This window comes from Ostrea edulis, chromosome 2, assembly GCF_947568905.1.
Source record: "Ostrea edulis chromosome 2, xbOstEdul1.1, whole genome shotgun sequence".
NCBI lineage: Eukaryota > Metazoa > Mollusca > Bivalvia > Ostreida > Ostreidae > Ostrea > Ostrea edulis.
This window is the reverse complement of record NC_079165.1, coordinates 13,356,124-13,367,444: the sequence shown is the minus strand read 5'-3', so window position 1 is coordinate 13,367,444 and position 11,321 is coordinate 13,356,124. Positions and strand designations below refer to the sequence as shown.

Below are 11,321 nucleotides of genomic sequence, written 5' to 3'. Positions count from 1 at the left end.
AAATATAAGATAAAGCTTCTTACCTATGACAGTACACAGAGTGTTCAAAATTTGATACGAAACATACCGTTGATTTTATGCATAACGCTGCATTTCCTCACAACCTTATCTAAAACATTGATTAAAACTAAACGTCACATTTCTAGTGTAAGCAAACTTCTTCAATGATCATGCCAACTTGATGGATAAGCTTAAGATCGATGAGTCATTCAATGTAACCAAAGCTTCTTTCTCAAAAGCAGAAAATAAACATAAAACTAACAGGAATGTCATGGTTTTGAAATGGGGAATGATAAGCGACAGTTCAAAGTTCCTTATTGAATATTTAGTTGTCGTCCAGGCGACAGTTCACTATTAATATAATGAAGGAAGTTAGTTCCTGAGCTTTTGGGTACAACTGCGCAGAATGCTACAACTAAATATTCACTGGTTCAACATTGATCCCATTGGTGCAAACATATTACAAATATATTGCTGAACCCTATCTAGTTGAATTTGTTTGTGTCAATTCAAGTTTTGAAAGAGTTTGACAGGGACTATATTTTGTGGCGGAAGGATTCACTAATTAAACAGTTCTAATTCTGCATGATGTACAGTTTCTGTTTCATCCCATATATCATCTATTTGTATACCCCTATACGTGTATTTCAGTTTTAAAATTTATGATATAGGTAGTTGAGACTTGGAACTAGTTCAAAGGTTGTAATTTATTAACTTGATCGATCTAAATTTTAAAACAGTACACCCATTCTTAAAAGAGTTTTAATTAATTTACTCTAAATTTTGTATAAAAATTCAGTATTTTCGCCAGTAATTCAAACATGTGATCTCCAACCACCACTTTTTTAGTTGCATATTAAATTAGAAGACCGGACCTTGAAAATTACATGCATGTAAAATCTTAGAAATTGACATTACATCTAATATGTCCTTTTAAGCTCTCAATTTTGATATCATGAAGTTTTTCGTATATAATGTGCGAAAATGTCATTATTTATTTCCTTTACTAGTATTAATTTCTTTTTTCATCTGTAATGTTAAAGGACATGATTATATAGTTTTTCAGGTTAATACCAACAATCTCAATATCTTGGAAGACGACCGAGACATGACAAAAATATTGAAATCATCAAATATTCTCAAAAGTAAAAGTAAAAGCCCTTCTAACCTTCTAATCAATTCTAACCAGAGCATCTTTTTCCAGTAGCAACAATGAAATCCCTACCGTCAGCAAAGGTGCGCCACGTGCCCATATATAACACCTGGATCAAATTTTATTTCAAAATCTGAAACCAATTTACAGTGAAATCATGAAATGATTTTTTATTTTTCTGTTTTATTATGTTTGTATTTATCAAGATTTATAAAAATTAGGGAGATCCCAATGTCATTCTTGTTTAGGTTGTCTGAGTTGTAGTTTTGATACTCAGGGATCTCCCAATTATAGGGTTTGTAAAAAAGTTGTCAACTTCTTCAATCGTCATTAATAAATGACAATTTTCAACCAACATTATGTATTCTTTTGTTAATTGCCAAGAAAAATAACAAAGCTGCGGGACATGAGAAAACCGGTTTCTTCGAATAGTATTTCATATTCTTAGAAAAATGGAAAGCATAATCTAATTTACGTGCTCTTCTTCCAACATCTTGTATGTAATAACTTGCGCCGGTTGTGGTGAAAATCATATCGACCAGACAGACGACACCCTACAACACAGGAAAACTGTACATCGACAACAAATAAGGGAACCAAAATACCAATGTACTCAAGTCAGTAAACACATTCCAAATTGTGCAAAAAATCTCAGTCCGAACTTAACCATTTTTCCCTTTTACAAATTCCTGAAAGATACTATGGAAACGGAGCTTGAAACTAAAGAAAAGTTGTTTATTCGACGATACAAACCTGCATTAAACGCTCCATAAAATGCAGAACTTTATATAATTTAGAAACATTTTCACACATTATAAAACTGGTTTATTTGCTTATTAACACATAGGTCAGACGTCATATGTTGTGCAAACAAACTTGTCAGTCATATGTAACTTATCATTACTATTGTACATATTGTATATGTTACATCTTGTTTTTAATTTCCCGTAATACTTCATAACGTTATATCATGACGTCACAATGGTCTTTGGTAAATCGTAAATATAATTTGGCGCTTTTGACATCATGGTTAAATTGTTAGAAATCAAAATTAGCAAGCACCAAGCATTTCATGGAAAGCCAAAAATTTTGTTCTTCAAAATCTGCCGATATATATTTGATTTTATACCACTTAATACAAAAACAAACCAAAAAATTATTTTGGACGCATTGTTGGTTGGTATCCAATGACATTCATTTCCTTAGCAACAGGTGCACACATTGATGTGAACATAAATTATTTTAAGCTATTTTAAGAGGATATATTTCTTGTAAATAGATATTCTGTTATTTCTGTCTACTTGATTTAGTTTCAGAATGATTTTACCCATTTAAAAAATAACAAACGCTCATTTTTTCGAGAATAATTGTTGCCGGATAAAACCATTAAAGGGACTGGTTCACGATTTTTGATAGAAATATTTTTCATTTTCGATGTTAAACATCAAACATATAACTCATTTAATTTTGGCAGCCAAAATTTTGACCTTCTGAATGCAAGAATAAAAGCAATATTCTAGCCTTAAATCTGTGTTATGTAAACAAAGACTCGAGTCTTTTTATGTATACATACAAACAAGTGAAATATTGATTTTGTAATATAAAGCATCTTAATTTTGCATAGTCACAAATTTTAACTTTTAGATGACATATTTTACCCCAGACAATGCTTGAAATGTGAAAGATATGATAAACTTAGATCGATATCCATTTCTTTTGAAAATTTCGTAAACAATAACATACCGCAATCTTTGTTTACAAAAGAAATAATAAACTCTCTAAAATGAGCTACTGTGATAATGTATAACCATAATTTTTATGTGAAATGTTTTAAACACATTAGACAGTAGATTTTGATCATTAAAAGTGAAAAAGAAAATTTTGGGCCAAATCGTGAATCAGTCCCTTTAAAATCATCAGTATGATTATCAAGGGTGGCCTATGTCTCGTAGAGCACTGTACTGACAAACGTGTTGGTGACATAGATCAAGGGGTAAGGTGAATTTCAATTATCAATGGTGATTACAATCAATTGGTGCACGTTTGAATTCTAAAAAAATCCAGTCATAAGTGTTTCATGATAATTAGTAACACATATGTGTTTGCATAAATATAAATTCTAGAGTTATACTTATATACATAACAAGCTGTCTAAAAGGCACGTGGTTTACATGGCAACAATGTGAAAAATGAATGTTTGGTTGATGTTTTTATCATACCATGTATCATGAACATGGGCGGGTGTGACTGATCGACAGGGGATGTCTATTCCTCATATGCACCTGATCACACCTCAGATAAATATCCAGGGGTCTGTGTTTGCCCATATCTTCCTTTTGTATTGCTTATAGGTGTTATGAGATTAATCACTGTTCGTTATCGTCACCTTTTATATGAGTTTCATCAAAATCAATTTTTTGTCACTTTCCACATTTTTCACAAAATGCTTGATGCTTACTGATTGTGACACTTAATAACATGTGTAACTAAGCAATATTGTCCTAATTCTTGAAGATTGAAAATGAAACCGGTTGAGTTATTGTCGTTGTTCTGAGTTTTCTTTATGCTATTTTACTTATATTTTGGATTATATGAATATAGGATCTCTCATGGTTTGTGGTTTTATTTGATTCAACGAGCTGTGTGTTTTCTATCCCTGAACCTCGGTGAGGGGGTAGAAAACACACAACGAGTTGAATATAAATCAAATCAAACCACCATGCTACACCCCTCCAGTTATTCATTTACAGTTCGGTATCGTTGGGAATTTTACTTCCTGACATTTTGTAAACAAACTACTATAAAAATCGGCCAATATTCTGGAAGGATCGGTTTCCGAGAGGCCTGTTTGGAGAAGTTTCAATATATATATATATATATATATATATATATATATATATATATATATATATATATTTATATATATATATATATATCGGAGATTTATCCCACTATATATATATATATATATATATATATATATATATATATTCACTCCGCTCGTCTCTGTCAGAAGAAAGTCTCAAGTCATTTATTACATCATGATACCGAACATCAGCTATGTCATAAAATCATACTTTCATTCCGAGGCAGAATAGTGAGATAATTCTCGAATATTAGGGAATCTTTGAAAAGTCTGTAATTTTCCTTTACAACAAACAGAAATTTACATAAACTTTTCAGTAGTGCAAGATTTGTTGTTGTAAATAGTTTGTGGAATTTTATAATATTTGGATTCTTTGCTAGATTTTCAGACAATAAAGCTTTTCTGGCATTTGTTAAATTATGTTGTGTACACTCAAAAATGTATACGTAATGATATTCATCTCCTACTTTGTTTCGATTACATAAATAACAGAAACGTTGACTTCTAGGAGTATTATTCCATCTTCCATACTCAATGGGTAGTTTAAAATTATTACATAAAATTAGTGCGAATTTTCGAGGCAGAATAGTGAGATAATTCTCGAATATCAGGGAATCTTTGAAAAGTCTGTAATTTAAACATTTGGGAAAACGATAAATATTACTCCTCCATTCTTGAATAAATTGGTCTATTAATATTCTTTTAACTTCCTGTTTTACCCAAATTGGATTATATAGAGATTCTGTTGTCCACAAATATGAGAGTCCACATTCATTCAATATGTTGTTTTTTTTATAAATTTTAACCATTTGATGTCTTTTTTATTATTTTAACGGAGAGTTTATTAGTGTTACTAGGGAAATGAAGTTTCTCCCAAAACGCTATCATTTTTGTTTTGACTATTACTAGAAGAGGGTATCTTCCAAGTTCCCCAGTAAAGAAAAATGTATGTCTGGCATCATAGTGTAAAACATACAAATTAAATATGTCTCCTGGATTTCATTCCTTGTTAGCCTGTATACAAACGTGGGTGGATTTAGCAGATTTTTAATCCTTTTTGATTGGCTTGTTCGCTCTATCTACAGCGCATGTCAATCTCAAAAACTGATAGGGTTGATACGGCGGAGGGTAAACGTACGTCGATTGGTTTACTTAGTTTTGGGCCGTCACATGTGCATTGTATAAATACGCATACATACTCAGGAACATAGAGGAGGTAAGAATAATGATGAATTCAATACCATGTACATTAACTAAAACCTCTGAATACATATACAAAATAAAACTACGGTTTTCTTGATAACGATCACCCAGATGGACACAGACGATGCAATTGCGATAGTAGGTGTTGGCTGCATATTTCCCGGCGCCGAGAATTTGGAAGAATTTTGGCGTGTTTTAGAGAATGGGGAAGATCATGTACAGGACATCCCTAAAGACAGGTTCAATGTGGATGCCTTTTACGATGAAGACCCAGACACCCCAGGGAAAACGTATATTAGAAAGGCTGGCCTTACAACTGGTTAAGTTGATGTTTTCGGAATTGCTTTAGACCAATACAATTCACTCTCCCACGCCCCGCCCACCGATGACAACGAACGTCATATGTTTTCAGACTCCGTCAACTTATGTAAACAACATGGCGGGCGATTTCGATCTTATACAGGATACCTTTTCAATCGCCTTGTTTACTCGTGAATTTTCACTGAACAGTCCGTCAAAGGGTTTGACATACTTCAGAGAAGGTTATGTTCACATAATTTCAGTGGATAAAAACGCGGAAGAAACAGTAATTATAAACTTATTTGTTAGCACTAGATGCTTTCGCTGCATTTGAAGTAAAGAAACACTACATCGTCTAACCCTCGAATTGCAGGATTCGGCTGCCATCGATGCTTACTGTTCATGCACAGCTGGGTTAATATTACGGAACGTTTTCCGAGTTTTGAATAATTGTTTTGTTACGGAATTGACGATGTTTGTTGTTCGGTTGAAACTGAATAATAGTTCAACTTCAGTTATACTTGAATGGATATTGTAGATCTAGATATCTACATCGAGATATTTACATGCATAATTTTTTTAATGGTAATGGGTTAATTAGATCATTCCAAGTTTTTATTCCACGTCCACCCAAATATCTATTTCTATTAAAAAAAAAAAAACTTGCAAATCAACAGAAATTTTGACAGTACAGTCAAGAATATGTTAAATGACACACAATAGAAAACTTGGATTATAAACAAGAATATTATAAAGACTCGGACCAAAAAACAATTTCCTGTTCGTAAAACATCTGTTTTAATTAGTTACCCAACCTCTTGTACTATAGTACATATTGTAATTACATAGGATCAGCAACACAATATAATACTTAGTTAAAGGAGTAGTTTATCATAAATAGGACAATAAATTAAGTACCACATGGTTTTTTTATTTTCAACAAATAATTCAAAACTATGGAATAATCATTGTTCTTTAAGAATAAATGGTTTACAATATCTGTCTATTTTAATTGTCAATGAATCAGCACAAATTCTTACATTTTCTTAGTTTTGAGCATCCACACATTTCGAAGGAAAATTTAAGTAATCTACTAGTTTATATTCATCATAATGTAAGTTTTCCCAAAGTTATACATAAATTTACTCTCTTATAAAATGTTTATCATTTTAAATAAATTCCTCACATTGTATACAAGTAGTACACAATGAATTCACATGCTCTACAATTTTCTCTTCAACCCTGGGTTTTGCCCAAGAATTAGTAGGGTGCAAACTATCCAACTTTATTGATGTCTCCATATATATACATATACTAACTGGTGGGAATACACCGACAGAGATACAGAGGTGCAGACATATTTCCCCTGGTTCTTTGGATATCGTGAAACCTTTGTCTGCCAAAATGAATTCCCCTTCCAGAATAATTCAACCCACCATCAGTTAACAAAGGAGTTTGTAAAATCCACTATTCTCTGTAACAGCAACATCTGACATAGATCCAGTAAATAATTCACTAACAAATATGATAATAATAATAGCCTTTATTTATCCAAGATAACACAAATTAGCATACAGCTAGTTTCCATTGTATCCCCTGAAGGATCACAATCCACAAGTCCCCTTTAGGTTGTAGCTGATTTGTAGTCAGAATGTATAATTTGTAACTGTAGTTTTAAAGAAGATTGTTTCTGTGATTTCCTTAATATCATTCCTATAGGACTATATTGAAACACAACCTAACACAACATAAGGTCAATTCAGGCACAGAATATATCACTGATACACTGTGTTGAAATACAAAATCTTGATGCCAAGTCCTTGATTTCAAAATTATGTCTCAGCCTCATCAGTGTTAATAACAACTGCGATTGTTTTGTCATATTTGTTATGCCCCTCCTTTTTTTTTTACACACTGAGGAATTTGCTCAGATGTATAAAAAAAACCTCTAACAAAGTACAAAATGTGGCATGTCTCAAATTGATATAATATAAAAACAACCCTGGTTTTTTTTTTCTCTTGCTGTAGAGCACTGTTAATGTCAAAAGGGGTGGCCTGTTGGTGGGGTTAATCTTGGGCTTCCATTGATAACTGGAGTTGCAGACGATGATTAAGTATGTTCTGTTGATGAAAGGCATTTTCTGCTGTTGTTAACTGGTCTTGTAAATTCTCTGACTTGTGCTGCTGTTACAAGTATATCCAATGAATCTATAAAGAAACAACAACAATTTTTTTAGCATTTGGAAGTAAAACATAGATGCTGAGAGGGGTCATGAAATTTTAAAAAGTGACCTGACCTATTACATGAAAGATCCTATGCATACATTACACCCAACAATTTATTACTACTTATAAAATTTCAGATTGCTTGAATTATTATGAAATCTAAATTCGAATTTAAAACCATTTATTACAAAATATATATGGACATAAATTCTATTGATATTTAAAAACTTTGACCACGGAATTAGTCTGATTACTGAAACTTTAGAACTTTATCCCCTGGTATGATCTATTGTAGGAATCATGGAACGAAAACTTTGAATATGGCGCTCTTACAGTCATGTTATGATATGTATGGCTGAGCAGGGAAAATTTAAGACACCAGACCAGAAACTGCATAGATATTGGTGTAAACATTAAATGAATTGACCCTAGATATGAAAATAGTTTAGATAGGGGATTCTTTTTAATAGATAATATTATAGTAAAATAAAAATAGTATTGTGTAGCTCTTAGCACAGGTGCTTGGGTTCATGACACCCCCCCCCCCCTTGAATAACCTAGCTACACGAATTGTTATATTTAATGGGGGAAATTCTTAAAAAGAGCTATTTTGGGGTATGCATGACATTGTTGACATGCATTAGTAGGATTTTCAACAAGAAATAATTTAAATCAAGTCGTGCAGGTTATTCGGCCAATTCGGGAGAAGGGGGGGGGGGGGGGTCCTGAACCCAAGCAACTATAGCTCTTAGTACATTCATACACATGACATGGGCATGTATTATTATCAGTCCCTGATTTAACTATTACTATTAACTAATACATAATTGTCTGCTAAGACTAACTTACTTTGTGTGCCGGTCCATTCTGCTCTTACTGTGGGGCCTACCGCACGCCTTTATCCAACGTAAACATTAATCTTTATGTGATTTGGGGTTTGGAAATGGGATAAACATTACTTCTAGTATCCTTTCTGGGTAACGTGAATCACTGTTGCATTTCCCCGATGCACACAATCCCACCAATTTTCTGAGAACTCGAAGTAATCAGGCTAAAACATCTGTACCTCAAAACCTCCGTCATCATGAGTTTTGACGGAGGTAATGGCGGACAATTCTTCCGTGATTCTGATTGGCTGTGCGGAGATGATAACCGCACCTCCCCTGACGACAGTGGAAGCGTGAATTGATATAGGTTTAATCATAAAATATTTAACGATTTCAGAAATATCCAATAATATGAACTATATTTATTAGATTTTAATTTACAATAAACGACTATATAGCATAATTATAAATTCGTTCACCAATGCAAGAAATTCAACGATATTTTATTTTCACGAATATCGATAACTTTGATGGCTAACTTTACATTAAATCTTATAATGTCGACTTTGTTAGATCACAGCAGTTATTTTCTTTAATAGCATTTGATATTCTTATAACGATAGCAAACGTTGATATCATTAAAGTTGACAAGTAGACATAATTCAATGTCATGGTTAAGTTGAATCATCATTAGTCTATGCACATTTCGTCGGTATTTCAATGGGTCTAAGGTATTTTCTCCCGTTTTATTGCGATATATCCATCATTTCTAGATGTATAGTAAAACAAAATATTTGAGTTAATTAATGTATTAAGTACCGAATGATGTGTTACACTGTTTGATGGTACGTTTGCTTTTAAATTAATGTACTTATTTAGTTAGTTAATCGCTGGTAATTGCTTATGTTGATCAAACGATTGGAGGATATCGCATATCATGTATTTGTCAACTATACGCAAGGTCTAAATACAAACAAAATAACTAAACCAAAAAAATATTTAAACCAAACGAAAAAAATTGAATGTATAGAAAAGTTGCAAAAGCATGTTTATTGCATCGATTAGATTGTTTTGCATTACAATTCTTATATATAAAGAAATAAAATGTGTTTGAAGAGAATTAATGCATCAACCCATCAAAAATTCGTATTAAGGAGGGTAGGGGTAACAAAAAATCTTACGAATGTCTCAGATGAGCAGATAAGGGTTGATATAAGTATGGATTAAGAATTATTCTGAAAGTATATCAATTCCTTTTAGCATCAAACAATGAAACATAACATTAACGTGGTATGAATAAATGGAAAACAGAAACTTACTAGAAATAAGGAATTAACCAAAATATCCCATTCGTACATGAATACATAGTTCACAAAAAATTGAAGTTTGAAATAAAAGTAACCAATTTGGAAAAATAACCTATTTCAGTTCAAAAACCATCCAATTTATTTTCCCAATTGCGTCAAGTCAGGAGTTCTATACACCAAAGACTTATATGATATAACAATGGTGTATTTAGAGATTTAAAATATTTTCAAGATTTTATCTTTCATAGAAACAATATTATCTGTGAATACTGTATTTTGAAAACAATGTTCAACCGCTTTACTTATATATTTGACTGCAAAAAATATGCCTATATTAATATTTGAGGGTCTCTACAGCCCAGTAGCTAAGTACTTCGTTACTAGTTTGAAAATACGGATGTATATTTGATTGCTGTTATAAAATTTAGAAATTCATTTCAAAATTAAGGATTATCTCCTTTACTCATAGCTCTTATCCTTAGATGAATTTGACTCCACTTTTTTGGCACACTGTTTTTCCCTGTGATAGCTCTAAAAATAGCTGTTACAAGTTTATTGTTATTTCGGATTTCAAACATTTCGGTTAAGCATCACTGAAGAGACATTATTTGTCGAAATGTGCATCTGGTGCATCAAAATTGGTACCGTATAAGTTTTACATTAAAGACGACGTGCATGTATTATTTAAAGGAAATAACTTTGTTAACATATTGAATATGAAATCGTCTTTCTTCTATAACAAGTTCATTAAGCCAATCACAGACAACTTTTGGACGGAAAAGTTTGACGTTCCGAAATCTTTATGGAAGACAATTTATCTCTTAAAAGTCGCAAAAATTTCAGATAAACAAATATCAGAGTTTAACTATAAATTGTTACATAAACTTTTGAATGATAATCTGAATGTTAGCAAATGGAATCCAAATATACAAAAATATTGTGAAAACTGTGATGAATTTGAAAACATAGAACACCTTATATATGCCTGTAGAACGTCTAAAAGAATATGAAAAGGATTATTAATGTACTAAATCTTGATATTTCTTGGAAACATATCGTCATAGGCTTTTACAATGAAACAAATCTATCAGAGGCTCTTAATATTTTTATTTCTTTCATTGCACTGAAGATTTATAACTATATAATGAAATGTAGACTAAATAAACCTCTTGTTATGAAATTTAGAAATTCATTTCAAAATTAAGGATTATCTCCCTCATGCATAGCTCTTATCCTTAGACGAATTTGGCTCCACTTTTTAGCACGCTGTTTTTGGCTATATTTAGCTCTAAAACTTCATAGTTTTGTCGGATTTCAAACATTTCGGTTGAGCATCACTGAAGAGACATTATTTGTCGAAATGCGCATCTGGTGCTTCAAAATTGGTACCGTATAAGTTTTACATTGTAACAGTGAAAATTTATATATCTCAGTGAAAC

At 32.0% G+C, this 11,321-nt stretch overlaps 1 protein-coding gene and 1 long non-coding RNA gene across 2 annotated transcripts in view; one reads left to right on the top strand and one right to left on the bottom strand.

The window, feature by feature from the left end:
• Positions 1-5,333: 5,333 nt before the first annotated feature.
• Positions 5,334-11,321, top strand: part of LOC125678569 (phthioceranic/hydroxyphthioceranic acid synthase-like) — a 41,450-nt gene continuing 35,462 nt past the window's right edge. The window contains exon 1 of the mRNA XM_056156149.1: positions 5,334-5,541. Coding sequence (XP_056012124.1) covers positions 5,334-5,541 — 208 coding nt within the window. The remainder of the gene's footprint in view (positions 5,542-11,321) is intronic.
• LOC125648811 (uncharacterized) lies at positions 7,050-8,835 on the bottom strand. The gene is made up of 2 exons (XR_008800463.1): positions 8,598-8,835; positions 7,050-7,730 (listed from the first exon to the last, which is right to left on the bottom strand). It is a non-coding gene; the product is annotated as an uncharacterized LOC125648811 (long non-coding RNA).